At 45.0% G+C, this 27,952-nt stretch overlaps 2 protein-coding genes across 2 annotated transcripts; both read right to left on the bottom strand.

Moving 5' to 3' along the window:
- Positions 1–594: 594 nt before the first annotated feature.
- slc7a10b (solute carrier family 7 member 10b) lies at positions 595–22,114 on the bottom strand. Its single transcript, XM_039615507.1, has 11 exons — positions 21,920–22,114; positions 16,546–16,750; positions 15,460–15,611; positions 10,736–10,861; positions 10,496–10,649; positions 8,568–8,691; positions 7,726–7,829; positions 7,539–7,635; positions 2,079–2,228; positions 1,798–1,975; positions 595–1,720 (listed from the first exon to the last, which is right to left on the bottom strand). The coding sequence occupies exons 1-11, from the start codon at positions 22,056–22,058 to the stop codon at positions 1,590–1,592; spliced, it is 1,560 nt and encodes a 519-aa protein (XP_039471441.1). The 5' UTR covers positions 22,059–22,114; the 3' UTR covers positions 595–1,589.
- Positions 22,115–22,668: 554 nt separating this feature from the next.
- On the bottom strand, positions 22,669–27,910 carry faap24 (FA core complex associated protein 24). The gene is made up of 4 exons (XM_031733259.2): positions 27,418–27,910; positions 24,362–24,504; positions 24,127–24,282; positions 22,669–23,741 (listed from the first exon to the last, which is right to left on the bottom strand). The coding sequence occupies exons 1-4, from the start codon at positions 27,518–27,520 to the stop codon at positions 23,493–23,495; spliced, it is 651 nt and encodes a 216-aa protein (XP_031589119.1). The 5' UTR covers positions 27,521–27,910; the 3' UTR covers positions 22,669–23,492.
- Between the last annotated feature and the right edge of the window lie 42 nt (positions 27,911–27,952).

Genomic DNA, 27,952 nt, shown 5'->3' with positions numbered 1-27,952 from the left:
CTTTATCCTGTCTTCCTTCTTCACCCCAACCAATCGCAGCAGATGGCCCCGCCCCTCCCTGAGCCTGGTTCTGCCGGAGGTTTCTTCCTGTTAAAAGGGAGTTTTTCCTTCCCACTGTCGCCAAAGTGCTTGCTCATAGGGGGTCATATGATTGTTGGGTTTTTCTCTGTATGTATTATTGTGCGATCTACTGTACAATATAAAGCACCTTGAGGGCGACTTCTGTTGTGATTTGGCGCTATATAAATAAAATTGAATTGAATTGAATTGAATTGGTTCAAGACAAGGAGGAGATATAAACCTACAGGGTTACAGGTTTGTACCAATCCCAAGCCTGGATTAATGGGGGGGGCTGCAGCTTCACCAAATGGAAATATGCAGCTCCATCTGCTGTGGTGAGTCCTTGGGACAAGGAGAAGGTGTTATTATTAATGTTACAGCTCCATATTTACATTCAAGGACTCTTCTAGAGTAAAGTAATCCTTTCGTTCACTGTCTGAAACAAGACAGTAACTTTTTTCTGATTGGCTGCCCCTCACAAAAACAGAAGGTTTGAACAGAAAGTTGGTGGAGTTTAGGTCTAAGATGGCCGCATTAGGAATATCTGTGCTTGCTGACATCATACAGAGCCATGTGTGTGGCATTACCAAATTTTGGTCATATTTCATATGAACAGCACAGCAGATGTATGACTACAAATAAGGAAAAGAATTATCAGTCCACTTTATTAGAGCAGAAAAGAAAAAAATCTCTCCCAGGACTCTGTGAGCAGTAAAATAATTATTGCCACTGCCAACGCCTCCTGCCTCCAAATGTCGATCATTTTCCCCATTTAAACATGTAAAATCTTCATTTTTAATGCATGGGGACTAATTAGCAGATACTAGATTGGTCTGAAGAAACATTTTGCTCAGGCAAATGAAAATAAATGGGGCAAATATCCAAGAAGACAGACGAAAAAAACAAAATTTATCACAACAGCTATCTTTGACTTCAGCCTAGGTTCTAAATCTAGCCAAATCTAAAGCATCTAGCCTGCTGTTCCAGTATCACTTTTTTATTGGTGTATCTTAAAAGAGCCCCGTGACACTCTGGTGACATGGATGGATCTGAAAATGAGAAAGGGTTTGGCTATTTTAAGTGACTTTAACAAACAATGTGCACGTTTTGTTTTTCCTACAGTTTTCCAACTGTAACTTGGATTTTGACTTGGTGTGAAAAGACCTGAAGGCACAATAAAATACCAGCAACATTCAGAGAGAGTCACTGTTCTGTCATGTTACCAAAGGAGGAACAGATGGTTCCAAAGTGGAAATAAAAAGTCCTGTCACAGCGTGACACTGTTGGCATTAGGTTGGTGTACTTGAAGACTTAGTAGAAAAGTAGATGGAGAAAAAAAATTGTACGCAGCCCGCACAGAACAGTGGGCATTCCACTCGACTTTAGAAAAACAAAAATCAGAGTCTCGAAGGTTCAAAAATCAGACAGAAAGCTCCCATGACTGGAACAGGTGTCTGGACTTGTTTGATGATCAGTAAAAACAGGATAAAAAAACCCCCAGAAGATCTTTATGTTTCCAGATAAGAGTTTTAAGAATTGACAGACACGCTTCCCCTGCCTGATGAGCGGTCAGTCCACTCTGGAGGACTGGCGAGCTCGATGGGGTCGAGCTGAGGAAAGACCACAAAACACAACCTCTGGCCCACATGTGTCGCCCTCTCTGCAGAAAGACAAATCACAAGTTGTATTAAAACAAGTCAAATTAAACCCTACAAAGTAATTTCTTTAGAAACTCACCAATGAAGTTATAGATACACTTTGGTTTCTCTTTCCAATGCACACCCAGGAAGTAGACAGGTACACCCGTAAGCATGATGACTAGTCCAACACCGCAAACCACTGGCTCAGAGTAAAGACTGAATCCCAGCAGCACTGCCCAGAACATCAAGTAGCACACAGGAACCACCAGGTTCACCTGGAGAAGGCAGCAAATACATGGTGGGAAGTCAGTGAAACCTGATGAGCTGCAGATATGAACAGTTAACAGGTAACAGCTGGTAGAAGTCTGCTGGGTTCACCTTGATTGGTCGGTACAAGTTGGGTTTCTTCCAGCGGTAGTACAGCAGGCCTGCAATGGTAACACCGTATGACAGGTAGTTGATGAAGGAGACGTAGTTGATCAGATTGTGCGTCTCTCCAATGCAGAGTATGATGATGGTGGCAGTGCACTGTAACACAAGGTTAGACGTGACTGCGTGAACATGACTGAAGAAGAGTTTTTGACAGTTTTTCCACACACAGACTTTGCTTGGATGGACCACCATGGTAAATTAACACTCACCAAGTCAATCTGGTGACCAACTTTAACATTTTAAGTCTATATTTACTGTATGTCAGTTTAAACCAGGATGGGTCTTTATTCTGTTTAATCCCTGCTAATCAGCTACACCCTGTCACGTTTAGGCTGTGTGAAGGCAGGCAAGAAAAAGGCGGATCCAAGAGCAGGACTCGCGGAGGCACAGGTGAACTCAAAACCCTCAGCTTTATTGAGGAAAAGCAGACTGAACAAGGAACTAACTAGACTGGAATGCAAATAAACTAGCAGGCAGGCAAACCGAACACACAGGGGGATAAGGATGAACAGACGTTAACGACGCGACAGAGAACAAAGGAAACACAGGGCTTATATACACATGGCAGTAATCAAGGGATGAGAGACAGGAGGGGAACACACCTGGGAGAAATCAGAGCTGACGGGACAGGGGAAACGTAAACTGAACACACTCACATGAGACGGGGACCTTCAGAATAAAACGGGAAACTCAGACACAGAACCAGACAAGACACTGAACTAAACAGACAGATACACAAGCAGACAGTGTGACACTATAGACCGACAGAACACAGAAGTGGGCCCGGCAAGCATGGAACAGAAACCTAACAAATGGCAAGTCATAACAGAATGCATACTCAGAATAAACAAAAGCATAAGGAAACACAAAACACTGAGTCGGCAGACTCAGGACCATGACAGTATCCCCCCCTCAAGGGCTGGCTCCAGACAGCCCAACCGAAACACAAAAACCGTCCAAAAAACAGAAAACGACCCAACCAGGGCGGGCGGCGGGGGTCCAGGATGGGGGGACAGAGTCCAAAAACAAACCAAAAACCCCGATGGTCAAGGAAAACAGATACAGAAACAGTTCAGGGGGCCGACCCGGAGGCCGACAGTGCAGGAGGCCAAAACAGTCCAGTTCCGAAGGCCGACCGTGCGAAAGGCAGCGGCAGCGGGGCAGGTCCGGAGGCCGGCCACGTGAACGGCAACGGCGGCGGTGTAGAAATAGTTCCGGGGGCCGACCGCGCGCATGGCGGCGACGGCGGCAGAGCAAGTCCGGAGGCCGGCCACGCGGAAGGCAGTGGCGGCGTTCAGGTGGTCGTCCACGCGGAAGGCGGGGGCAGCTACGGAAGTCCGGAGGCCGGCCACGGTGGTGATGATGCCCAACAAGCAGCCTGACAAACGACCGATGATGTCGAGGCGGCAGTTTGGGACCTGAAGGTGGCGTAATCCCTGCAGCACCAGACGAGGCCGAGGCAGAGGCTGGACCAGACGAGGCCGAGGCAGAGGCTGGACCAGACGAAGCTGAAGCTGAAGCGGACGAGGCTGCTGCAGGCGACGCTGAAGCGGATGAGGAGGCTGGACCAGGCGACGCTGACGAAGCTAAGGCAGAGGCTGGACCAGGCGAAACTGAAGCTGATGCAGAGGCTGCGGCTGCTGCAGGCGTGGATGAAGCCGCGGCTGGACCAGGCGACGGCGTGGGTGAAGCCGCGGCTGGACCAGGCGACGGCGTGGGTGAAGCTGCGGCTGGACCAGACGACGGCGTGGGTGATGCAGCTGATGAGGAGGCCGCTGCAGGCGGCGTGATTGGAGCTGCTGCTGCTGCAGACGGCGCTGAAGCAGATGAGGAGGCCGCTGCAGGCGGCGTGAATGAAGCTGCTGCTGCTGCAGGCGGCGTGGATGTAGCTGATGAGGAGGCTGCTGCAGGCAGCGCTGAAGCAAATGGCTGGACGGGCTCCTCGGGCCCCCCAGCAGATGAGGCGGGTGGCTGGACGGGCTCCTCGGGCCCCCCAGCAGACGAGGCGGGTGGCTGGACGGGCTCCTCGGGCCCCCCAGCAGACGAGGCGGGAGGCTGGACGGGCTCCTCGGGCCCCCCAGCAGACGAGGAAGGTTGCCGGACGGGCTCCTCGGGCCCCCCAGCAGACGAGGAAGGTTGCCGGACGGGCTCCTCGGGCCCCCCAGCAAAAACAGTCTCAGAACCAGTGGGCACCGGGGCCCCTGGCAAACACAGGGCTGAACCAGCAGGCACGTGGGCCCCTGGCAAACACAGGGCTGAACCAGCAGGCACATGGGTCTCTGGCAGGGACAGAACAGAACCAGCAGGCTCACGGGCCTCTGGCAAAGTTGACGCTGACTGGAGCTGAGTAGCACAGAGGTCAGGCTCAGGCACCGACAGCAGGGTGCTGTCCTCTGCTGGCTGAAAGAGTTCACAGAAACACCCAACAGAGGGCAGAGGTGGCAGGGTTAACTCTCCCAGGCTCTCAGCAGAGAATGATTGCTGAGAGGGCACAGAGTTCTCAGGTAACACGGGATTTGCTAGTTTCTTGGTTTCCTGGGGTCCAGAGTAAGCTGAGGGTTGGAGCTCAGCCTCTGGGGAGGCCCTGGAGAGAGTTACAGTCTGTTGAAAGACCAGCTTTTGAGGAGACAAAACAGTTCTGATGAGTGTGTCTTTTTGTCTGGCATGAGCGAATGAAGAGGGCGGTTCAGCAGGGGACTGGGCTGCTACAGGCTGAAGTAACGGGTGAGGAGAGGATGAAACTAGTGGTGGATCTGGTGACTGAGCTACAGGTAGCGGAGACACTGGAAGCTGAGCTACGGGTAACTGAACAGATGACACTGGAAACTGAACTGATGATAAGGCTAACGATTCTTCTACCAACTGAGCTACTGACTGGGCTAAGGATTGAAATAAGGTTTGTAGTAAGTCAGGCTGTGGATGTGACTGTGCTATTGGTAGGGAGGCTGAACGTGGTGGAGGTGGCGACTGAGCTTCGGGCCGGGCGGCTAACTGAGCTTCAGGCCGGGCGGCTAACTGAGCTTCGGGCCGGGCGGCTAACTGAACAGACATAGCCCCAGAATAAACACTTCCAGAAGAAACAGTCATAACTCCTGGGTCCGAAGGAGCATCAGAAGCACAGTCTTTTGAACCAAAGGGGAAACGATCGCTCTCAAAACGAACACTTTCACTTTCCCGAACAGGAGAAACACAAGTTCTAGAGTTCATGAAGCTGGCGTTAGCAGCCTTTGGGGAAACAGTCTGTTTATCCCTCGACACAGAAGGCGAATGTAGGGAGACTTTGTCACTCACCCTAGGCAGTTGTTCGAAAAGGGTCCCAGGCTCCTGCTGGAGCCGTGAGTGCTGGCGGCGCGCTCGCCGCTTCCTTGTAGAAGAGGGAGCAGTGCTGGCAGAATGCGACGAGGGATGACTTGGCTGCGGCTGCTCCTGCTGTGATGTGGAAACGCTGGGTGAGTCGGGTGGCACAATAATGATCCCTAACATCTTGTGGAAAGCTTGAGCTGGTGTAAGCTGGTTGCTCGCGGTCTCATAGTAATCCTCCCGGGACCGGCTGGAGCGTTTTCTGCGAGACCGGGCGTCCGGGGAAGAAGCAGGTGAGTGGGCGAAGGGTAGGCTGCTAGTGAGGAACGGCAGCACGGAGGCCCTCCAAGCGCTAGCCGGGTCCCGTCAAAGGGTGAGCTGCGCTTCCTCAGCGAGTCTGCTGGATCCATACTGGTCGTGTCGTTCTGTCACGTTTAGGCTGTGTGAAGGCAGGCAAGAAAAAGGCGGATCCAAGAGCAGGACTCGCGGAGGCACAGGTGAACTCAAAACCCTCAGCTTTATTGAGGAAAAGCAGACTGAACAAGGAACTAACTAGACTGGAATGCAAATAAACTAGCAGGCAGGCAAACCGAACACACAGGGGGGTAAGGATGAACAGACGTTAACGACGTGACAGAGAACAAAGGAAACACAGGACTTATATACACATGGCAGTAATCAAGGGATGAGAGACAGGAGGGGAACACACCTGGGAGAAATCAGAGCTGACGGGACAGGGGAAACGTAAACTGAACACACATGAGACGGGGACCTTCAGAATAAAACGGGAAACTCAGACACAGAACCAGACAAGACACAGAACTAAACAGACAGATACACAAGCAGACAGTGTGATACTATAGACCGACAGAACACAGAAGTGGGCCCGGCAAGCATGGAACAGAAACCTAACAAATGGCAAGTCATAACAGAATGCATACTCAGAATAAACAAAAGCATAAGGAAACACAAAACACTGAGTCGGCAGACTCAGGACCATGACACATCCAGCCCTTCCTAGCCCATGTTTTGCAGTCAGTGGTATGAGCAGGCTGTTGTTGTGGCAGTCCTCACAGTCATTCAGCTGCTTCTCCAGAGAGTCTCTCCTTCTGCTGTTGGTGTTTGTCCAACATGGGAGAGAAAGAGGCAATGGAAGTCTTTTCTTAAGATCAGCTGATAGGTGCAGGATCACTCTAACCACTACCCACTCCAAGTTCACCATCATGGGCTATCTCAAGGTAATACCATGCTATGGTCACATGGGATTGGTAATGGTGATCTGACCCACCCATTGGGGTTCAGTTAACATTCAGCCGAATAAAGGATTTTTTGTTTTAAAAAAAAAGTCTGGACCAACCAATGGGAAAAGTTGTTATTAGGAAAAAATATTAACACCATAATATATCCAACTTTGATCAGTAATCTGTAATCCGATCTGTTCTGTTATCTGAAAATCCAGAAATAAAGGTAGTTGTATTTTTAAGGGTGCCACAATAACAGATTCCTATGATAATTGCGATATTTAAAATTAAATATCAATCTAATCTAATCTAATAAGAAACATTTGATATTGTTCTTTTTGTTTACCTTTGTTTAGCTATTGTAACCGGTTCTCTTGCATCTATGGACACTTTTTTTAGAAACCATGCCAAGTTTTTTCACAACACTGTGCTCCCCAATTCAGCTCCTTTTGTCCCGGACAAACCCCCAAACTGGTCAAAGAAGGGAGTCCACACAAGCAGTTTGTTTAAATAAAAAAAAGGTTTTAAAAACTTTTGGTAACAAAATTGGTTACTCTCTTGCAGACTGACACATCTGTATGTGGAAATCTATTTAACCATAGGTTCTGGAGGAAAAGAAAATGATTATTTTTTTAAATATGCAAACACTTTTTGATTTTGTTTGATTTTTTTAAAGCCATAAATCTGATATGCTGATAGCGCTGGGTTCGGGGTTGAAGCTAATGGGACTTAAAGCTCACAGAGTTAGAGAGAATTTTTATAAAAATATTTAAAAACAGCATTCTGCAGTTAAAAACAATTAAAATACTGTTTATGTGTAGAAAGCATAGAAACTGAGTCTTCTGTAATATCGATGTGTACATACGCAGACGAGCAGGGCGGGGATGGGCGTACATTTCTTATAGTGGATCATGGCCAGAAGGCTGGGGAGGTGACCTTCTCTAGCTCCCGAGAAGCACAACCTGTCGATAGGAAAACCAGACCGAACTTAGCAGCTGCTTCCGGGCTGGGTCAGTATTCAAAACCACAGAAAAACAGGAAGTCCGGCTCACCTGGAAGAGGTGAACAGGTAGCCGTTGATTCCTCCAAAGGTAGACAGAGCCACAGAGATCGGCATGATGACAGAGAACATTCCCAGCAGCTTCTCACCAAACGTCTGGAGAGCAGAACAACAGAAAGATTGACCAACATGCTCAGACCACAGCAGTGTTCTTTTAATCTGTTTGGGTCCTGCAGACTCTGATTGGCTGACCTAAGCTGAAATAGATTACCTCACTTTTAAGCACACTAGAACAAAGGGACAGGTACCCACAAGTCTGATTTAAGTCAGAATCAACCAAACTTTCTTTTTCATCAGAACGTTGGGATATGAAGACACTTTTTGTTGAGTTTTGTTCTCTTGACTCTCATTTGAGTCCTTTCCACAACCAAAGCTTAACACTGATTGGTTACTGATTGCATGTATACATGTAAAGGTTTTACAATGTGTTGTGGGAGGGTTTTCAGTCTGTGCATGCATATTTGACTACTTTGTCAATCCTAAATTTTCATGTATAGGGTAGGTATGTGTGCTCATTATAGGGTATTTAGTACTGTCGTGGTCTCTCCAACACTGGGGGATATAACTCAGCTGCATAAACAGCACAATAGGTCAGAGGAAAAATGTGTAAATTTAGCTGTGGGAGGGCCTATCCCTTTAATAGTGGTTAACTTTATCTGGTTCATCAGGCTACATCTCCAAATGCAGGCTTTGTCTGTCTTTGTGTTACACATGACTGCTCCCTTTCTACCTTTCCCCTTGAAACATAATTAAAAAAGCAGTTTGGTTGCATGAACACGTCATTTTCAGCAGACAGGGTTGGATAATCGAGCCCATGATTTCCATGTTACTCACTACAGCCACAGCATTGGATGACAGCAGCTCCTCGGGCGACATGGAGGAGAAGTAGGCGATGTTGGTGAGCGTGTACACAAAGGTCACCAATGGGATGGAGATGTAGATGGCACGAGGTAGATTCCTGACCGAGGCCACGCACCATGCACAAACGACACAGTCCAAACCAAAACATTTACAACCACACATGAAGTTGAAGGATGAGCTTTTCAAACAGGAAGGTCTGGTGGTCAGCTCACTGAAACAAGTGAGCTGACCATCAGACAGCAGACTTCTATCAAAGTGGAAATATTCTGCTTATTTCCTGTCATATATGGCACGTCTCTGTGGTGCATGTTCAGAATACTTTAATAATCCCCAAGGAAATTATGTGGTTGCTCCAAGATATTAACAGTAACAGACATAACTAATTAAATAATACAATATATTTCAAAGTTTACAGATTTAAGAAATAGCACTAATATACACAAATCGCTCAATTATAAATATCAAGAATATTACAGAGGTGAAATATATATGATTGACATTTACCTCTAACCTGTGAAACTTTTACTGTAGAGCATGAAATTAAAGTTTTAGATCAACATCTGCACAGGAAGTCCCTGTGAGCCAGAATCTCAGGCTTCACAGGTTTTGTTTTTTTTATTCCTAGCTCTGTATGATGTCACGGAGAGGGGATGTCCCTAATTTTATCATCTCAGGCAAAGAGCCCCACCCACTTCTCTTCCAATTTTCCATCAACCAATCAGAAGAAAGTTGATTTAAAAGGGGAGGAGCTACAACTTCTTGTTTCAGCTGAGGGTCTGCAACACAGCCCAGTATGAGGTAGAGGAGGATTATTTTGAACTGTGACTCATGCAAAGCTCCTCTAGCAGAGTCCAAGAATTAAAACATGGAGCTGGAAATGAGCAGAAAGGATCCACTATAAAGGAAGTTGCATACATTTATATTTTACTCACATATTTGGTAACACTTTATAATAACCATCAGTAATAAATGGCAGCCTGACAGTTAACTAAACTGTAGTACTGTTCCAAACAGTGGAAAAAAATCATAAAATAATAAATAGTTAAATAATTATTTTACATGAAAGCTGCTGCGGCCTCACAGTTACTCCAACTGTGAGTTGTAGTAACTCCAACACTGAAGAGCCGAGGGGCAGACAGAAGGAAACAGCAGTCCCTCTGACTCATCATCACCAGCTGTATGGTTTCCGATCCATTTACCTATTACTGAACATAAAAGTTAATTAACTAGAAATTTTCCATTTATTAACCCTGTGAGGTCTCAGTCATCATCAGCGATGACCTTAAGTCTCATTCTTTCCTACTAGATGTCATTTTTCTGTTGTTCTTGTGTGTCTTAAACAGAAAGCAATAAATAAAGAAATAAAGAAAAATGTGAACCTGTAAGCCTCACAGCTGGGTTTTATAAAGTGTTACCACATCTATTTAACACGGTCGTGGTGAATAAAATCAGAGAAATAATCAGGATCAAGGAGCATCACTCTGCTGAAAAAAGGCAGACGTAGCAGCCAAAAACAAACATTAAAGGAAGTGTTAGACATCATTTGGTTTGTTTGAATAAAACGATGATGGACGGAGGATTACAAAAGTGCAAGATTAGTTTTTAAATAATTTTTTGGTCTCAGCAATTTTCGATTAATATACAGAATGAAAAAAAAATATTGCAGCACATTAACGATCCTATTTTCTAATTAGGACCTTTTGATGAGTTGGTGGTGATCTGGTTACTGTAAGCAGGCTAGTTTCTCACTTTCCAGTCTCCTTGATTTTCCTTGATGTCTGACGTTTCCTTTAAAGTTTAATTTGGATGAAGTTCTTGTGTTTGGGCACTTACGTATCTTTAGAACGTTCCCAATAATTTGTGAAAGCAAAACCACGGTGATGAGAAGTGTGAATATTCACCGTCTGGGTTCGACCACCTCCTCTGTCACATAGTTGAGGAAGTTCCAGCCACTGAAGGCAAAGGACGCCTGCAGGAAGGCGAGCGCGATCTGCCCAACCGACGGCGTCCTCTCCAGAGAGAAGGCCACCTGAGGCGTCAGCGCTTCATAGTTTCCTGGTGGTTACATGAGACATCAGAGCTTTTAGCTTTACTTCAGGAAGTCGAAAAGCGTCAAATCTGTTGAGGGCTGGCAGATTTACCGTTGAAGATCTGGACCAGACCAACTACAATGATGAGGCCCAACGCCATCAGCTTCCCCACCGTGAAGACGTCCTGGATCCTGGTGGCCATGCGGACGCTGGAGCAGTTCACCCAGGTCAGCAGCACTGAGCCGAGCACAGAACCTCATTAACGACACACTCGGGAGGACAGAGGGTGCTCAGAACATCTCTACAGTATAAAGGTCAAACTTGGCACGTCTCCATTAAAGATCAAAAACTATCAGCTGATTCTGAGGGGGGCGTTTTCTGCTGGATTATTGCAGAAAGCTCTCCTCAGGAAATAAACACTTAGGATTTGTTATTTTCTTTCTGCACAGCAAAATAACCTCCACACATTAATGAGACTTTTAAACGAACCACCAATAAGCAGTAACATGTCTCCAAGCTCAATCCTTCTGGGCTCAGCTGCTCCTGTTAACAGCTGCATGCTGGAGGTCACCGCTCTGTGGAGCCACGTCTGGGCTGAGAGTTAAAGAATAATGAAGGAAAAAAGTTGAAAAGTTTAAAATTTAAGCCCTCCTTCACATTTTCCAAAGCCCTCTAGTGGGCCCTCGGGGCTTATGTTTGACAGCCCTGATCTCGGGGAAGGAAAACTCTGATTTCTTTGAGAGTCAAGCAAAAGGCTATGGAAGTAAATCCAGACAGAAAAATCTGGAGTGGAACCTCTAAGACGACTAGCTGCCATCGCTGAGCGTAATGGATTCCATTAGTGATGGCCTCCTTATTGGCAGGGCAAGGAAGAAAGGCCTCCTGGAGTAAGACCTGTCTGGGTAAGAGGACAACACAGTTTTGGATCACCAGTCCCCGTCTGACTGGTACTGAGCTGGACATCACTGGAGACTGACCAAAGGTTGCTGGTCTGGACTGAGATCAACACGTAAAGCCGGTGGAGTGCTCCTTTAATAAGATCAGCAGCAGTATCTGGTCTACATCCCGCGGTCCCAGTGCGGGTGCTCTCACCGGCAGTGGGCGGCAGCAGCCGGTTACCCTGGGAGGCAGGAATGTGGGAAAAGGCCGAGTGAGAGAGGGCGTGATTGTTTCACCTCGTCTATCACTGTCAGCGGCTTTCCCCGGCTCGCTCTCATGGTGGCCTCGCTCTCCGGCACAAAGGCAGGCTGTCAGCCACACAAAACAAACCACTTCCGTTGCGAAGGGCGAACAAAACCGTCTGGGTGCCCCTCGGCCACCCTCTGAGGAGGCCGGGTCGAGCTCACGTTTCAGGATCCCGTTCCAAGAACAAGTGTGAAGGAGGGCGTCAGGAGTCCAGCTGTCTCACTTCAGATTCCAGCCCAGACGTTACTTACTCATTGATCAGGCATTTGCAGCCGGTTACAAGACATCAACCAATTAGGCAGCCCGAGGGGTCGTGACCTCTGCTCGGGCTCTTCTGTCGTCCTCACTGACTGGCCTTACACTTCTAATGACACTCTCTATCTTTGAATCAATTTTTGATAAAAACAGATGAATTTTTCGAGTCACACCCTGTTTTTAAGATTTTTTCTCAGATCTAAGAGTTTTTATTTTACCCCACTGGATTAGTGAACTTAAAGAGTTTTTATAGCCAGCCTTTCCAGTCACTCCATAGTGTAGTAGCTTACACATTTACCTAACAAGCCAAGGTCGTCAGTCCAAACCCAGGAGGAGTCAGTTCCCTCGTGGACAACTTTACAGTGAAAGGAATGGGACCAAAGAGCTAGCTTATGTGCTCCATGTTAATGTGTCTAACAGCCTAATTCAGCGCAGACAAGCAGTAACTGTTTGAGACTTTTAGACAGCCTTGTATTACTTTATAAAGTTCCAGGTAACCTAAAAATGACCCTGTGCTGATAGTTCACAGCTGAACTCAAACAAATACGATCTATGGCATGAATCCACCTCCAAAGATGGACTTCCATTTATTATAGAGATTCCTGTTGTCATGTGCTGGAGTACAAATGTATATAAAAACTGGCAAGTGCTAAAAAAAGCTGCAGTTCCTCTGATGTCCAAAGTTCAAACTACAGCAGAAAAACAAATGTTTGCAGCCTGATACAAAAACACTGTTTTGCTCTCTATAGATCGCCTTCGCTCACCTAACTGGAGTTTCTGTGCTGTTGTCACTTCTACCTCCATAAAACGCACACGGTGTCAAAATTTCAACACTAAGGTTTCATGACTGGACCTCCCAAACCAAATTACGTGTGACTTTAAGTTGGCAAAGTGCACTTTTATACACAGTTTATATATGCATGAAACTGCCATCATTTGAGCTGTGTAACAGAAATGCTGGACAGCCGTGAGAGGGCAGAAAATCTGCAGACCCGAAGAGCAGAGAAAGCAGCCAGGTCACTTTTCTCGCCGTCTTTCTTCTCATTCTTTACACAGAGCTCACTTCATGTGTGAACAACTGAGTTTAACAGCATGAAAGCCTTCAACGAGGGTCTGTTCAAAAGTGTGCGCCATTATGCTCATTTCTACCATTCACTGCACTTTGTCGCTCTCTATGAAGGCAGACTTTTGACTCTGCTTTGGAGTGTAGCCTTTCAGAGCAGCTATAAACACTCAGCTTTGTGCAAACTGTTTGCTTTCAAGCAGAATGTGAAACAAACATCCCTCTGCTGCTGCTTCTTCAGTTCATTCACACCCTGAGCACCAAACCGCTCTATAGAAACTGTAAACTGCTGAAGCCACACACATGACGCTGAATAATGGACACACTGACAGACAAAACATGGATAATCTTTGATTCTGAGGGTTTAAATGATTTTAGCTCATCTTGTCTCCTGGTCCTGCTCTTCTTCCTCCTCCAGGATTCCAATGCATTTTTTATTCGAAGCATTTTAACACACTTTACTCTCCTCCGACATTCAAGTAATGCTGCATCACTGCTCTCTGGAGCACAGAGGGAAGATGAGGACACGACGAGCAGCACAGCAGCCTCACAGCCCGCAGTCTGCAGCTCCATGACGTTATTCTCCACGCTGGATCACACTGAACATGTGATTTGTTTTTTATTAAAGGCTTTTTTTTTACACAGAATTTCTGCCTTAGTCATTCTCCCAGTTGACCACTCCAGACAAAATCCCCCAAATCTGGAAACACATTCAAGCTCTGTTAAAAACAGCAACCAGTATGTTTCTGATCAGCACAACTGTTTCTAAAGATGAATGCTGAGCAGCAGTATCATGGGATACAGCTGAGGTTTCCATCCACTCATCACAGGCATGAATGTCGTGGTAATTTTGGGCATTCACTGATTTCTTTGAACGGTTCTTGTTCCAGGGTGGACTGCTTTAAAAAACAAGATCTGGGTGCTCAACTCTGAATTCATTTTGATTGGACACAAGTGTTTATACCGACATGTTTACCTACACGTGCTGAAAGCTTCTAATAAAAGATGTTGGAGGTTCTATAATGTCTTTAAACTTGGCCGAGGCCTGTTAACTTCTCATTAGTGATCATGGTTAATTACAACTGACAGATTCTCTCGGCAGCATAAAAAGGATTTGTTTGACAGCACTCACTGGATTGACCAATACTGGGAACAATGGGAAAGTCCAACCATCTCAGTGAAGATCTAAAAAGCAGAACTGTAGATTTACACAAGTTGAGAAGTCTCTCTGAGCCGTTTATGATGGATCACACAAGTACAAGTTACTCAGATCTGTCACCACTGAGGTCTGGGAGAAGACCCAGACTGGAAAGGAAACTGGTTGGGATGTTCAGGAACAACCCAGGATCAAGCCTGACATGGACTGGAATCTGCTGGAGCGCCAGCATCACTGTGAACAGTGAAGCCAGTCTCACATCTCCATGGACTGACCAAGAATGAAGCTCCTGCTCCAAAATCAAGGAGCTCAACTGAAATTTGCAGCTGCCCACGTGGACGAGCCAAACGCCCTCTGGAGAAAAGTTTGATGGTCAAACAAGACAAAGATGGAGCTGATTGGAGGAGTAAAGGTGAGGCTTTCAAACCTGAGAACACTGTAGCTGTGAAGCATGGTGGTGGTAGCATCATGCTCTGGGCTGTTTTGCTCCCAGTGGTGCAGGTACATTAGACAAAGTGGATGGAATAAAGAAGGAGGACTACCTCCACAACCTTCAACTTCTCCAATCAGCAGCTAGACGTGTGAAACTTGGACACAGCCGTGGGTTCCAACAGGACAATGATCCCAAACACACAACAGAACTGGTTTTGGATAAACCAAGTTAGCATTAAGCTTATGGAATGGGCCTCCCAAAGCTTTGACCTCAACACTGCTGAAAATTTGTGGTATATGCTTAAAAGCTGGATCTGTGACAGGAAACCAACCAATATAAATTAACTCTACTGACTTTTCCAAGAATTAATTAATTAATTAAATATAAACCAGAATTATACCAGAAACCTGTTGATGGATACCAAAAGGATCTTGGTTGAGGTGCAACAAATATTAATGGAGGTGTATGTATATTCAGATACGCCACGAAAATCTGCCATTTCAATCAGACAGTCTGAAGGCACCTTTTACAAAAAGTTTCTGGGACAACGAATTTGGTTGGAAATGTGTTTCATCGCTACAGCGTCCGAGGTGTTCCCGATTCGTACTGCATCTCCTGTGGGCCTGAAAGCTCAACCTTATAAGTTTTCCACAGAAGACAAAATAATGAAGCAATTCTTCTGACTTGATGAACTGGCATCACACTCAACAAAGGCTACTCTGTTTGATAAAGTTCTCACTCACGGAGACAGGTGGCAGACAGCATCCGTGTTGCCATGTATGGTGGAACGCAGTTTGGGAAGACCGGCTGTAGGACGTAGCTGGAGAAGGTAAGTGCGATGACGGCCAGCGTGGTCGGATACATGATGAGGACGGCGCTCCACAACAGGAGGAATCTGGAAGAGAGAAGGAGCTTCAGTGACAAACACAGATTCAGAAACTCTCCATAACTCAGCAGGACACCAAACCACGAGGCAAAGCCCTCACCGTGGATTTCACTGGTGAATATAAAAAAGACCACGTCCAGTGTGAGAGCAGCCAAAGAACCTCTAGACTTCTGGAGTATTCATGGCACTCATAAGACAATCCAGAATAACCAGGCTCTGTAGCCCAAACTGTTTTCTTTTGTTCAGCATGTTTTTGACAGAAGGACTGAGACGGGTTTCTATTGCAGTGAAATATCTTTCTGTATCATGAGCCACTTTAGGGAATCCTCCAGTTTGATTTGAGGTGTGAAGCGAGCAGCAGCAGCTTCCTGGTGACATCACCTTCATCCACCACAACGAGATGCTTCTGCTACACACATTCGAGTTAATGAGTCTGCATCCTTCCAAAGAAAAGGCGTAACAAAAAAATTTACATAAACAACAACTCGGAAAGTTATCGGTGCACAACTTGCCTGTTTGACGGCAGAACATGTAAATGTTTGGTTGATGGTAAGAACCTGCTGGTTAGCTGTGCAAATTCATGTCTTCCATATCTGTCTCCATGTGTAGTATGAAGCTACACCTTTTACCTGTCCATGTAGACTGACCTACACTGGTCAGAAAAGTTATTTACTGGCATTAACCCTGATAACAAGTCATATTTATTTATTGTACAGAGCTGTGGCAAAGAGTTTGCTCCTTTCCTCTTTTATGTTATTTCCAGATTTGAACTTAAAAGCACACAGAGCAGGCTCAAGTTACGCCACAGTTTGTGAAAAAGTGCAGTCATAACCAGTAACGAGCAACAGTGCACAGCTCAGAGAGAAAAGCATCTGACATTTAGATTTTCATCATCCTAATCCTAATTAAGTGACAAGTACTGGACACACAAAGGGTCACTCACCCCGTCAGACCTCCAAATATCTCTGTGACATAGGAGTAGTCGCCTCCGGATTTGGGAATGGTGACGCCCAGTTCAGCGTAGCAGAGGGAGCCCAACGCAGCGATGCAGCCTCCCAGCACCCAGACCACTAAAGCCACACCCACTGAGCCTGAGTGCTCCAGGACGCCCTTAGGAGAGATGAAGATCCCGGAGCCGATGATGTTCCCTACCAGACACATTTAACAGGAGTCGAGATCTTTAATATCTTGTAGTATATTGAATAACCCAGGTCACATGAGGTATGTGTCACATTGGGGTGCTTTGTTGGTGAGGTGTTATTGTTGCCATGGTTTCCATTAGTTTTTAGTCATTCCTTGTGTTTTTTACTTCTATGCTTTTTTTTCTTGTCCTGTCTATGTCATCATGTTTAGTGTTAGTCTTCTGGTTACTTCCTGGTTTACTTTGTTAGTTTTTTCCTTGTGTGTCTTTGTATGGTTTTATTTCCTGCTTTTGTTAGGCCTGTGACAGATGGGTGACCTGTCCAGTGTGTGAGCCCTCCCACCTTGCCCTGGGACACCTGGGACACCCTCGATTCTGCTCTCTTCATCTCTGTTCCTGCCCTCCTCAGCTTTTGTGTGTGTGTGTGTGTGTGTGTGTGTGTGTGTGTGTGTGGTGGTGGGGGGGGGGCATTGTACATTCATTTGTATTCACGTATTGTGGTGACACAGAGATGAGGATCAGGTGTTAGTGTAAATGTCTGCAAGTCAGGTAGGAAACCCTGATTGATTTTGCAGGGGGGCGCCCAAAGCATCAAAGGTCTTACACTCAACATTATTGTTTCAAATATTGAACCCCTCACGGCTCTAAAGGAAGATGAACAACCTCAAGCTTTATGAGATACATTCAGGAGAATTTTGCTTTTGCTTGCTATCAGTCCAGAAATCTGTCAAATACTAAAAAACAGTAAATGAGACCCAGAAAACAATGCAAAGAATGAAGCTGGAGGTAGTGACCCCACAGGGTCCTGATTGTTCTCTTATTGGTCACATAGCACCATCCTTCTTGCACGTGCTTTTCACATGTGACTTCTTTGTCAGAGAACATCCTGAACATTTCTACTGCTCCAAAGTCCAAACTGGTCCCCTCTGAGTTTATATAGAGGACATTAAAACACAAAGAGCTCCATAACAGAGTGAGTTAGAGGAGGACATAAAGGCCATAACTCAGGATGGGGACAATTCCTCCTGCCCAGAGCCTCAGTATGCAGCGTGGAGTACCAGTAGATCCGACACATTCAGTCTACAGCACTACCAGTAGCATGGCAGAAGGCAGCCAAGTGGCACACACAGCCATTACATAACCAGACATAAATTATCCACTCCAGTCTGCAGAGGTGAGAAGTGACCGACACACCTTCTGCAGCAGCTCATTCCTGCAGCTTCCTCTCTGAAACATGTCGATGTTGAAGGAATTAAAAGGTCCCGAAAAAAGATTCGAGTTTGTTTTAATCTACAGAAACATGACTTCAGATGCAGAGCTCCCTGCAGTGTGCAGAGCAGCCAGTTTGTTCCCTCCATCTCTCTGTGAATGGAAAGGTGTTTCAGCATTCTGCACACAAAACCTTTCTCTTGTTCTGGAGGGAAAAAAACATAAAGCCAAGTGTGGATGAGGTCCAGTTAGCCAAGACCTGCACCAACAACCATGGAGGCAGCAGGTTAGCAGCCTGGGGTTCAGTCCCTTCACAACACTTTGGAGCACTCCATTTACTAGATAATAAAACCACTGTAGGTCGGACGTAACAGCTGGAATCCTCATTACACACCGGAAGACTGAACTGTACTGATCACTGGTGGTGAAAATGAAATGAAAGACAGCTGCTTCAAAGCACAGAAATGTTTTGTTCTGTGCAGAGTGTCAGCCTGTTACAGCAGCTTTTAAAAAAAAATGTATTTAAGCCAATAAAACACATTTTAGTTACTCATTGTGTTTCTACCGAGGTGAAACCATTTTTGTTTTTTACAAGTCGACCCTTGTTTTTTTTTTTCTTGTCATTAAACACGAGGCAACAGAGAATCTTGCTCCAGTTCGGCTGCCTGGAGCAAAGTCTGTAATCCTGAAGAGCTACGGAGGAGGCGAGTAGGTTTTCAGAGCTGCAGCTAAGCGACAAACTGGGAGAAGGAAATTAAATGTCTCTCCAGCTTTCATCATGTGAGCTTCTTGGATAATAATATGGACGACCTCGGTGAACTGATAGAGACTGATCATGAGTGTAGTTTGATGTGTTTCATGGAGACATGGCTGCACTCACACCTCACAGACACAGTGTGGGTGCCAGGCCTTTGGACTTTTTGGGTGGACGGGGACGTTAATCCAAATGGCATGAATCCGGACACGTTACCATGAAGGAACATTGAGGCGACTGTTGTTGTGATTTGGCGTTGTATAGATAAAAATCGATTTGAACATTACTGCTGCTCGGATGTTAAACTTCCAGCTAATGCATCCATATTATTTGATGAGCAAATTTTTCCCCATCACTGCTGTAAGAATCCAGCTTGAATCAAAACACTGCTTAGCTGATGCAGAGCCCATCCACATGACTGTGGCTGTGGTGAACAGCTGGACATACAGCTGAATCCTTCCTCTAACATCTGTTTCTGCTGTCACAAGGACAGATGAGGAAAATCTTTTCCTGCATCATAAAGCTCCTTATTATAGTTTTGTTTTCTTGGTGACTTGTTGAAATTTATTTCATTTCTGTTTTCTATAAAATTTCACTCCTTCTTTTGTGTAATTTGTACCTTATTGAGCTGTTCTGTTTTTATTTAAGCTATGTTGTTAAAAGGCATTTTGTGCCTGCTAGTAGACCACAAGGTTAAAATAACCCATCATGATAACTTAGAGTAACTCTGGTAAGATAGAAGATAGAAAAGGAGACTTTCAGGACTTTCAGGACTGTGGATGACTCGAGATCTCATGACTGATTCTTGTCTTTCTTCCTTGGTCAGATCATCTGCTGCCATAGTTTCTGCTTACGTGCTGATGATACACAACTTCATCTCACTACCGAACCCTCCACTCAGCTCCTCCCACAATCACTTGTCACCTGTCTGCATGAAATCAAAACATGGATGTCATCTAACCTACTCAAACTCAACAGAAATAAAACACAGCTCTTGGTTGTGAGCTCCAAAGTCCGACAGGCTAAAAATCTACTCATTGACATGAACCCCGAGGTTTGCAATCTGGGTGTCGTTCTGGACTGTATGCTTTCACATCATATCTGTCACCAAAGCAGCCTTTTTACACCTTTCGATTTTGGCCATTACTCATTGATTCTGTAGCAGAGATTCATCTGTGCACTAATTACTACAATGAAGTTCTGTTAATGATTTCCAGCAAAGGCTTGAAAAAGCTCCAGTATGTCCAGAAGTTATATGCCAGGCTTCTAACTCACTCTGACCTCTGGGAACATATCACCCACTAGCAAATCCGTTAATGCTCTGGCCCCTCACTACCTACTAGGGAATACCTGCTTCTCCATGCTGCTAAGCCATGGGTCTACTCTCTGTCCCTCACAAGAGATAGGTCATTTATCCCTATACATCCTAAATAACGTTAATAGGAGTGTAAAATATAGCACAGGTATGTTTGGTTGGGTTTATGCACAAAAACAAAATCAGTTAGTCTGTTGGTTTGAAAACAAAAAAACAAAATCCTGTGTTAAAGTCCAACGTTCTGTCGACGTATACATCAACCACAGCCTCCTCCCTGCACTGATTCACTGTTTTGCTCCTCTATGCTATCTAAAGCCACCATGGCGGTCCTCTTGAACCTGGCTCCAGCAGTGAGTCAGTCCCCACAGACTCTCATGTAAAAACTTCCAATTTTACAGAACATTTACACCGATTTTATGTTATTTTACATTTGACATGTAAATCACAATCTATTTATGTCAATTTAATGATATTCTAAAAAAGCAGAAAAAAAATGTAAAACACACAATAAAATACTTTTATATTACAATTTTTTTTTTTTATTTTTTTTTTTTTTACAGTGCAGAAATAAACATGTTTACAGCCAAGAGACTCTCCAGAGAATTGTGGGTCTGCTCTGGAACTCATTTCAGAAGCACCTCACCAGGAGGCCTCCAGGTGCCATTCTGAACAGACGCTGAACCACCCATCAGCGTAACTTGGTGCTGAACATTGGGGGCGGTCAAGATCTCTGTCTAAATAAATAAACAGCCTATTTATGCAAGATAATTCATAATTTTATTGGGGGGGTTATATTGGTTGGGTCTGATTATTGAGGGGGTCATATCCCCCCTAACCCCCCTGGAACCACCGCAACTGGTTTCTTTCAGCGAGGGCAGTTCCTCGCTCTTCAACCCTAAAGGAAAGCCCAGAAACCCTGGAGATGAGGCTCATTTCCATTGGTTGTATCTGTGATGTCATTCTCACAGTCACCACTCAGAGTTTGTGATCATAGACGTGGGTAAGAATGCAGATCGACACCTTTGCTTTCAGACTAAGCTCTCTCATCATCACAGCACACCGTCAATGATCTTGAGGCCACCATAGTGTGCAGCTTCAACTTCTTGGCTGTGTCTGGACATTCTGTGGATCAAACTTATGTACAGAAACAGGCTGTAAACAAGTTTATCACTCTGCGTGTAAAGCTGGAGAGCTTAACATGAGAGTGTCTGCCTCGAGTGGACATTAGAGGAACTGCACTTTTTGGCACTTCAGCACCAGGCTCAGTCCCTGAAGGATTCTGTGTCCCAGTGCTGAAGGAAACCCACAGCCATGTATGAGGCTCAGTATAATATAAAAGTTCCTCTTTGTGTTTGTATGCCAAGCAGAAAAACACAGTTTATATTTTAAAAAGAACTCATTTAGCTTTAGATAAACTATTTTTTGCGCACCACAAGCAGTTTGGATTTTGATTGGCTGACTGCAAACATGCCCAGTATCAAACGACGGAACAATAAGAGCCCGTTTGAAGCTGACAGTAGTTTTAAGACAGACTTGAGCTCCTGCAGGCCTCCTCCTTTCATCCGCCCTGGATGGTGCTCCTCTTTAAAGGTCCCGGCTTCTCCTTCTGCTCCAGCAGACAATGATCTTCTGCTTCACCACCAGCCTGCTCCTCGACTTCATGTATTTCAGCCACGTAAGCACTACAACTCAGTTTGATGTGAACCCACAACAAATATGGACTCCCTCATTTTTCTATCCCCACAAGCTGTGAGTTTCCTGTGCAGCTTTCAGCTTATTAATAAGCCACAGAGGAGCTGGTTCATTTCAGCACAGCTCTGATAAAGAACGAGTCTTTATGTAAAGTTCTGCAGCACTAAATCAAAAGAAGAAGGGATCTCCTTGTTTTTCAGCCTCACCTATGATGATGGTGCAGGCGCTCAGCAGCCCGATCTCCTTCTTCAGAGTCACTCTGTCGGGGATCTTCTTCTTCTTCTTGCCGTGCGTCCCGGTGCCGTGCGGCCGGGAGCAGATGCTGCCGCTGTTCTGTCCATCCATGTCCGCCTGCCCGGGTCCGGTCCGATCCTCCCAGTCCCAGTACTCCCAGTGCTCCTGTCCTCTCCTCACTCCGCATTCATGCAGACTGAATGGGCTGCGCTTGCGCAACAACCTGCCGCTGTCCAGGGTAGAATGTTAAATACCCAGGACTCACCAAGAGGCGTTCAGGGACACCGAGAGGAAAACGGCCCGCGCACTCTCACCTTCTCCCGGTTCTACTGAAAGGAATTAGTGCAAGAAGTTTAAGGACCATAGTCTTCTTTTACCTTAAGTGACGGAGAGAAACTCCCAAATTCTGGAAGGATTTAAAGATCTAATTTCATATTTTCAAAAGTATTGTCATGAGCAATAAGGCTCATATGAAAATATATAGAAGAAACATGAGGTAATATAAGGAGAAAGTCAAAAATATTAATGTAGTTGAGTATGGCAAATTTCATAAAGTACAGTGCAACAACACCCCCACAAACATATGCAGTCTGTGCATTTATTAATATCCTCAGACTGAAATGAGTTAATCACACACAGAAATAATCTGCAGCTCATTTCATCAGAGAGTCATACTTTCAGGTATTTTCAAAGCAATAAAAAGAAAAAATGTGAAACTTTCTTTGCTTTTATTTTTATTTCACAGTCGTAGAAATCAGTTTTGCATGCTTTCAAAGTCTGGAAACTTTTCTCTGCTCAGGACGCAAACTGATGTCTGAGTCTGTCCTTTAAAACCGAACCATCCATTCAGGTAAAAATAAATAAGTCAGAGTAAAAATTGGCACATGAACCGAGTCGTGGAATTAGCTCATGCTCAGCTCTTTGGCCAGTGACAGTTTGCAGGTGCTCCCTGTGCCTGCACGCGGGACACACTGAGCAACATGTTAGGTTAACGCTGCCCCCAACACTTCCTGCTCACGCGGAAGTCTGTGCTGTAAACCGTCGTCTCAGAGACACAAATGTGTGAGTAATTTTTGCATCAGCCCAGCCTGGCGCCTGGTTTAGAGTGACACACGTCAGGCAGTTTGCAGGAAGCGTTCTCTCTCACACATCTCAGGACGCTGGAGTTGACCATCTGGGATGCAAACACCGTGAATGTCGATGAAAATGAGGAGCGTGCCTGACCTGAGGCACCACTGTGAAAAGTGCTGGTTACTGTGCTGGTCATGGTCACCCGGCTCTGATCAGGAGTGATGAGTAGCCCTGATCATCCAGTGCCTGTTCTCATTCATGGGGTGTCAAATAATCCTGATTTACTCATTCATTTAAACCTGATCCACTAAGTTTTTTTCTATTAGTGAAATGGATCAGGATTCCTGCTGCGAAGGGGTTATTCTCCCCCAAACGCCAACCTTTACCTCATTTTAACCGTGACTGGTGAATTGATGCTGCAGGAACTTCAGTCTCAAGGCTGGAGTTTGGCCACTGTAATCTGAACTGAGCTGTTCAGGTCCCGGCAGTGTGTTTGTGGAAGAAGCTATGGATCTGCTGAGCGCCAGCCTGGCCCACGATGGGCTCCAGCTCAGCGGGGGAGGCGTTGCAGAGCTGCTGGATGCTGGAGAAGTGCCGCAACAGCACCAGAGCTTTGACCTTGCCCACCCCGGGGATCTGCTGGACCAGAGCCAGGACCAGAGGGTCCAGCAGGCGGGATGAGCTCTTCCTCCTGAAGGGGTTCTCCCGACCCTCCCCATGAACCTGGAGACAACAAGAACAAGCCTCAAATTCGACAAAAAGACCAGCTTTGATCTGTGTCTTCTGTTCTGATTGGTTTGAATCCTTTTTGTTTACAGTGCCTGTGACTCACAGATGTTTTCATTATATTTCATTATGTCTCTGTAAAGCAAAGAGTCACGTATGAATAAATTCCCCTTATGTTGTGTTAATACTGAGCTCTCACTGAAATGATTCTTTATAGCAGACTGCTGTCTATAAAAATGAACTAAATGCAATAATTTTATGACATACACAGAGACAAACATTTACAAAATGTGACATCATAGAGAAAAACAACGCAAAATGATTTTATGTACCCTAACCCAGAGTTAAGGCCTATAAATTCACCACATTCTGGAAATCTTACCATCTGAGTGATGAGCTGTGAGGCGTCAGTCTGCCCGCTGATGGGCAGCAGAGACAGGCCGAGGTCAAACACCACAAACTTCTGCACAGCGGGGAAGTACTGCTCGCTGAGTCTGGTCTTCTCCACCAACACCAGCTCCTGGAAGCTGCTCCCAGCCTGAAAACAAACACGAGGAGCGCCTCCAATATCAACCTGAACATCATCGAGAAGCTTCCAGGTTCCACATCAAACTTACGTTCCTGTAGCGAACCACCTTCCTCTTGTAGCTGCTTCCTGCGATGATGTCACACTCAGAGACGTAGAGGACACTGCTTTTGTTGGGCAGTAGGAAATCTGCCACTCCGAGCTCCGTCTCAAAGATGATTTTCACACCTCCACCTGCAGCAGATGCAAAGTAATTGCACTAAATACACAAACACTTTAACCAGAGCTTCCTCAGACCCATAACACCCATAATTGCCAAATGTTTTGAGCAACTCATCATGCCACACATTAAAGCTGCCATCCCTGCAAACCTTGATCCACACCAGTTTGCATACAGGGCAAACAGGTCGACAGAGGATGCCATAATAACAGCTCTTCACACAGCCCTCACACACCTGGACTGTAGTAACACCTATGTGAGAATGCTGTTTGCGGACTTCAGCTCTGCCTTCAATACAGTTCAACCCCACAAACTGGTTAATAAACTAAGCAACTTAAGACTCAGCAGCTCATTGTGCAGCTGGATACTGGACTTCCTGAGCAACAGACCCCAGAACATCAGAATGGGAGAGCACACCTCCTCCACCCTCATTCTGAATGTGGGTGTGCAACAGGGGTGTGTCCTCAGTCCCCTGTTATACTCACTTTTCACCCATGACTGTTCTCCAATCCACATCAGTAACACCATTATAAAATTTGCTGATGACACCACCATCATAGGACTGATCGACAACAACGATGATTCAGCCTACAGAGAGGTGGTTCAGCATCTGAAGCAATGGTGTGACGACAACAACCTGCATCTGAACACAGCCAAGACCAAGGAGATGGTAATCGACTTCAGAAGAACAAAGCGATCTGAGCACTCTACCCTCTACATTGGTGGGGAGGAGGTAGGAAGGGTAGAAAGCTTTAAGTTCCTCGGAGTCCACATCTCGGCTGACCTTACCTGGTCCACAAACATTTCCCACCAGGTAGGGAAAGCACAACAAAGGCTGTACTTTCTCAGGAAACTGCGTCAGGCCCAGTTACCCCAAAGACTGCTAATTCACTTTTACCGCTCCACATTTGAGAGCCTTCTGACTTACTGCTGCACACTGTGGTTCAACTGCTGCACCGCGGGGGACAAGAGGAAACTGCAGCGGGTGGTGAGGGCAGCAGAGCGGGCAATTGGCACCTCACTAACTCCCCTCAGAGACATTTATTCTGGCAGACTTCAGCAGAAAGCCAGCATCATCATCAAAGACCCCTCGCACCCTGGACACTCACTCCGCCCCCCCCCGGTAAACGCTACAAGTCCATCAGGTCGAAGACAAACGGACTCAATAGAAGTTTTTACCCACAGGCTGTCAAACATGCCCTACCTCCACCCTGATTGGAGGATAACTGCACTCATGGACATCACACCTTATTTATAAACCGTATTTCCATGTATACTTTAATGCAACCAACATTCCTACCTCTTCAAATTGTATTTATTATAACACTATTTATTAGAGTTGCAACAGCACACACACACTCACTGTGCAATATCACTGATCACACTGCACCTCACAATGCAACTGCTCCTTAGATGGCAAGTGTGTGTATATATATGTAAGCGTGTATGTGGAAATATGTGTGTGTACGTATGTACGCATGCATATGTGTACATACATATATGCATGTATGTGCGTGTATGTTTGCATGGGTGTATCCGTATGTATGCAGGTGTATGTATAACTTGTACATATCTTTCTTGTGTAAATGTAAATTTGTCTGTGTTGTGTAAATACTTATGCTATTGTATAGTTCACACACATGGAGTGATGCCAAACTGCCTTTCATTGTTTTTGTAACAATGACAATAAAGAGCTATTCTATTCTATTCTACTCTGAGTAACGGGAAGCACTCACCGTCTGTGCATCTGTGAGTGCTAAAATGATGCCAGAGCCATCCAGTCATTCTCTAAAAGCGAACATTAAATTTCTTAAAAGTGCTTTGAAAGTCCAAACACCCACAGCTACAAACATCTGACTGACACTGCCACATCACTGCATCATTACATGCAACATCCAGCTTCTGCATTCTACGTTGCTCGTCAGACGACCACAAGGGGGCAGTATATAGCGGTGTGCATTAAACAAAGCCGCTTTAACTGAAACTGAACTGAATTTGCCTGCACATAGAGATTACACCGTTGTCTGTATATATCATCATCATCATTCATTTGATCAGTAATAAAGTGACCGAGGTATTTCACCATTTTGAACCTCAGGAGTATTGTTGGACAGTTTAAACACAGGGAAATTTAGCTGTTTATGCTGCTTGGTTCTACATATCGAGACGGCACTTTTAAGAGCACTGTACTTTATGTCAACTCACCAAATGCTTCCAGTCTGACCGCCTCACTTATTCACTTCTTAATAAGAGAAAAACCGCCAAGTTTCAGCCCTCTGCTGTTATTAGCTTGCTCATAAAATACTGATTTTTGTGATGAAGTCAGGGGGGAATTTTCAAATAGCTATATCTACAGAGCTACTTAAGCTATGTCATTCAAATTTTAGGCCAAATATCTGATACTATGACTTTTATGAATATATAATTTAAAAAGTGTAGCTGAAGTTCAATAACAAATTCTGGGAGCATGAATTTGTTTGAAAATATTATTATCATCATATTTGAAGACCTTTTCTTTTCTGATTATTGCGTTCACATTAAACTCTGACAGTAAAAATAATGTTCTGCTGAAAATAAACTATATTTAAAATAATATAGACAATTCAGTAACCATAAAATAAGGCTTATCCATATATCTATACGCGTTTTGCTTTTCATGCAGAACTCCACTGAAACCCCCCCAATAAATACAACCTTAAAAATATTAAAAATCAGTACTTTTATAATAAAACGTTAAAGGTGAGCTCTCGTCTGATTTTTGGTGAATATTTATTATTACGGGTCCGATAAGTCAGCCAGCAGCGGATTCTAGAACTGCAGTCACATTTCATTACTGAGCCATGCTTTGGTGAGTATTTCTATGTATTTGTCTGCTTTTTCAAGACAGTCAGAAGAAACAAGACAGAAGGTTCGTGGTGCTTATTTACCTTTCAAACCCTGAATGAAGGACGAATTTCTCCATTTGTCGCTGCAGATAATGTGTCCGTAAGGAGGAACCGCGTTAAGCAGCACAGGCACTTTGTTCTCCATGCAGCTGAACACCACAGCGGGTTAATGTTGCCTTTATTAACTTGGATGAATGTAGGACGTTAGCTACCAGGGTTTTTGCCTCCTTAATGTTAAACTCTCTTCCTCCTTTCGTGCCGTGCTTCAGATGACTGACTTACACCTCCACGTTGCCCCCTGGAGGACAGGAGGAACAGCGCACCTGCACAGTGTATCGGACTGTAAAAATGACTGAACGCGTCCTAAAATATCTTTGTTTTTTTCTTCTCCTAGTATCGAAAGAACCCCCCTCCGCCTCCCTTTTTTATTTATGATTTTCTTTCTAGTATTTTTATGGGTTTTTCCCTCTTAAGCACTCATGTTTTTTCTTTTAAATTAAAATTATTTCATATGAATTTCTTAATCTTTTTTTTTAAATTCTCATTTATTAATTTTGTTTTTTCTTGTAAATTATTG

Source organism: Oreochromis aureus, linkage group 7 (genome assembly GCF_013358895.1).
Source record: "Oreochromis aureus strain Israel breed Guangdong linkage group 7, ZZ_aureus, whole genome shotgun sequence".
Classification (NCBI taxonomy): Eukaryota; Metazoa; Chordata; class Actinopteri; order Cichliformes; family Cichlidae; genus Oreochromis; species Oreochromis aureus.
This window is presented reverse-complemented; position numbering and strand designations above follow the sequence as displayed.

Bases quoted from the DNA above. Each gene is read 5' to 3' on its own strand.
- slc7a10b (XM_039615507.1), bottom strand. From the start codon at position 22,058: ATGGATGGACAGAACAGCGGCAGCATCTGCTCCCGGCCGCACGGCACC. The intron at 2,229-7,538 runs GTATGTACACAT...CTTGTGTTACAG, and splicing joins TCCCCGCCCTGCTCGTCTGC to TGCACTGCCACCATCATCAT. The intron at 1,976-2,078 runs GTGAACCCAGCA...TGCCTTCTCCAG, and splicing joins ACTTGTACCGACCAATCAAG to GTGAACCTGGTGGTTCCTGT.
- faap24 (XM_031733259.2), bottom strand. From the start codon at position 27,520: ATGGAGAACAAAGTGCCTGTGCTGCTTAACGCGGTTCCTCCTTACGGA. The intron at 24,283-24,361 runs GTAAGTTTGATG...GTTTGTTTTCAG, and splicing joins AGGTGGTTCGCTACAGGAAC to GCTGGGAGCAGCTTCCAGGA. The intron at 23,742-24,126 runs GTAAGATTTCCA...TGTTGTCTCCAG, and splicing joins CACAGCTCATCACTCAGATG to GTTCATGGGGAGGGTCGGGA.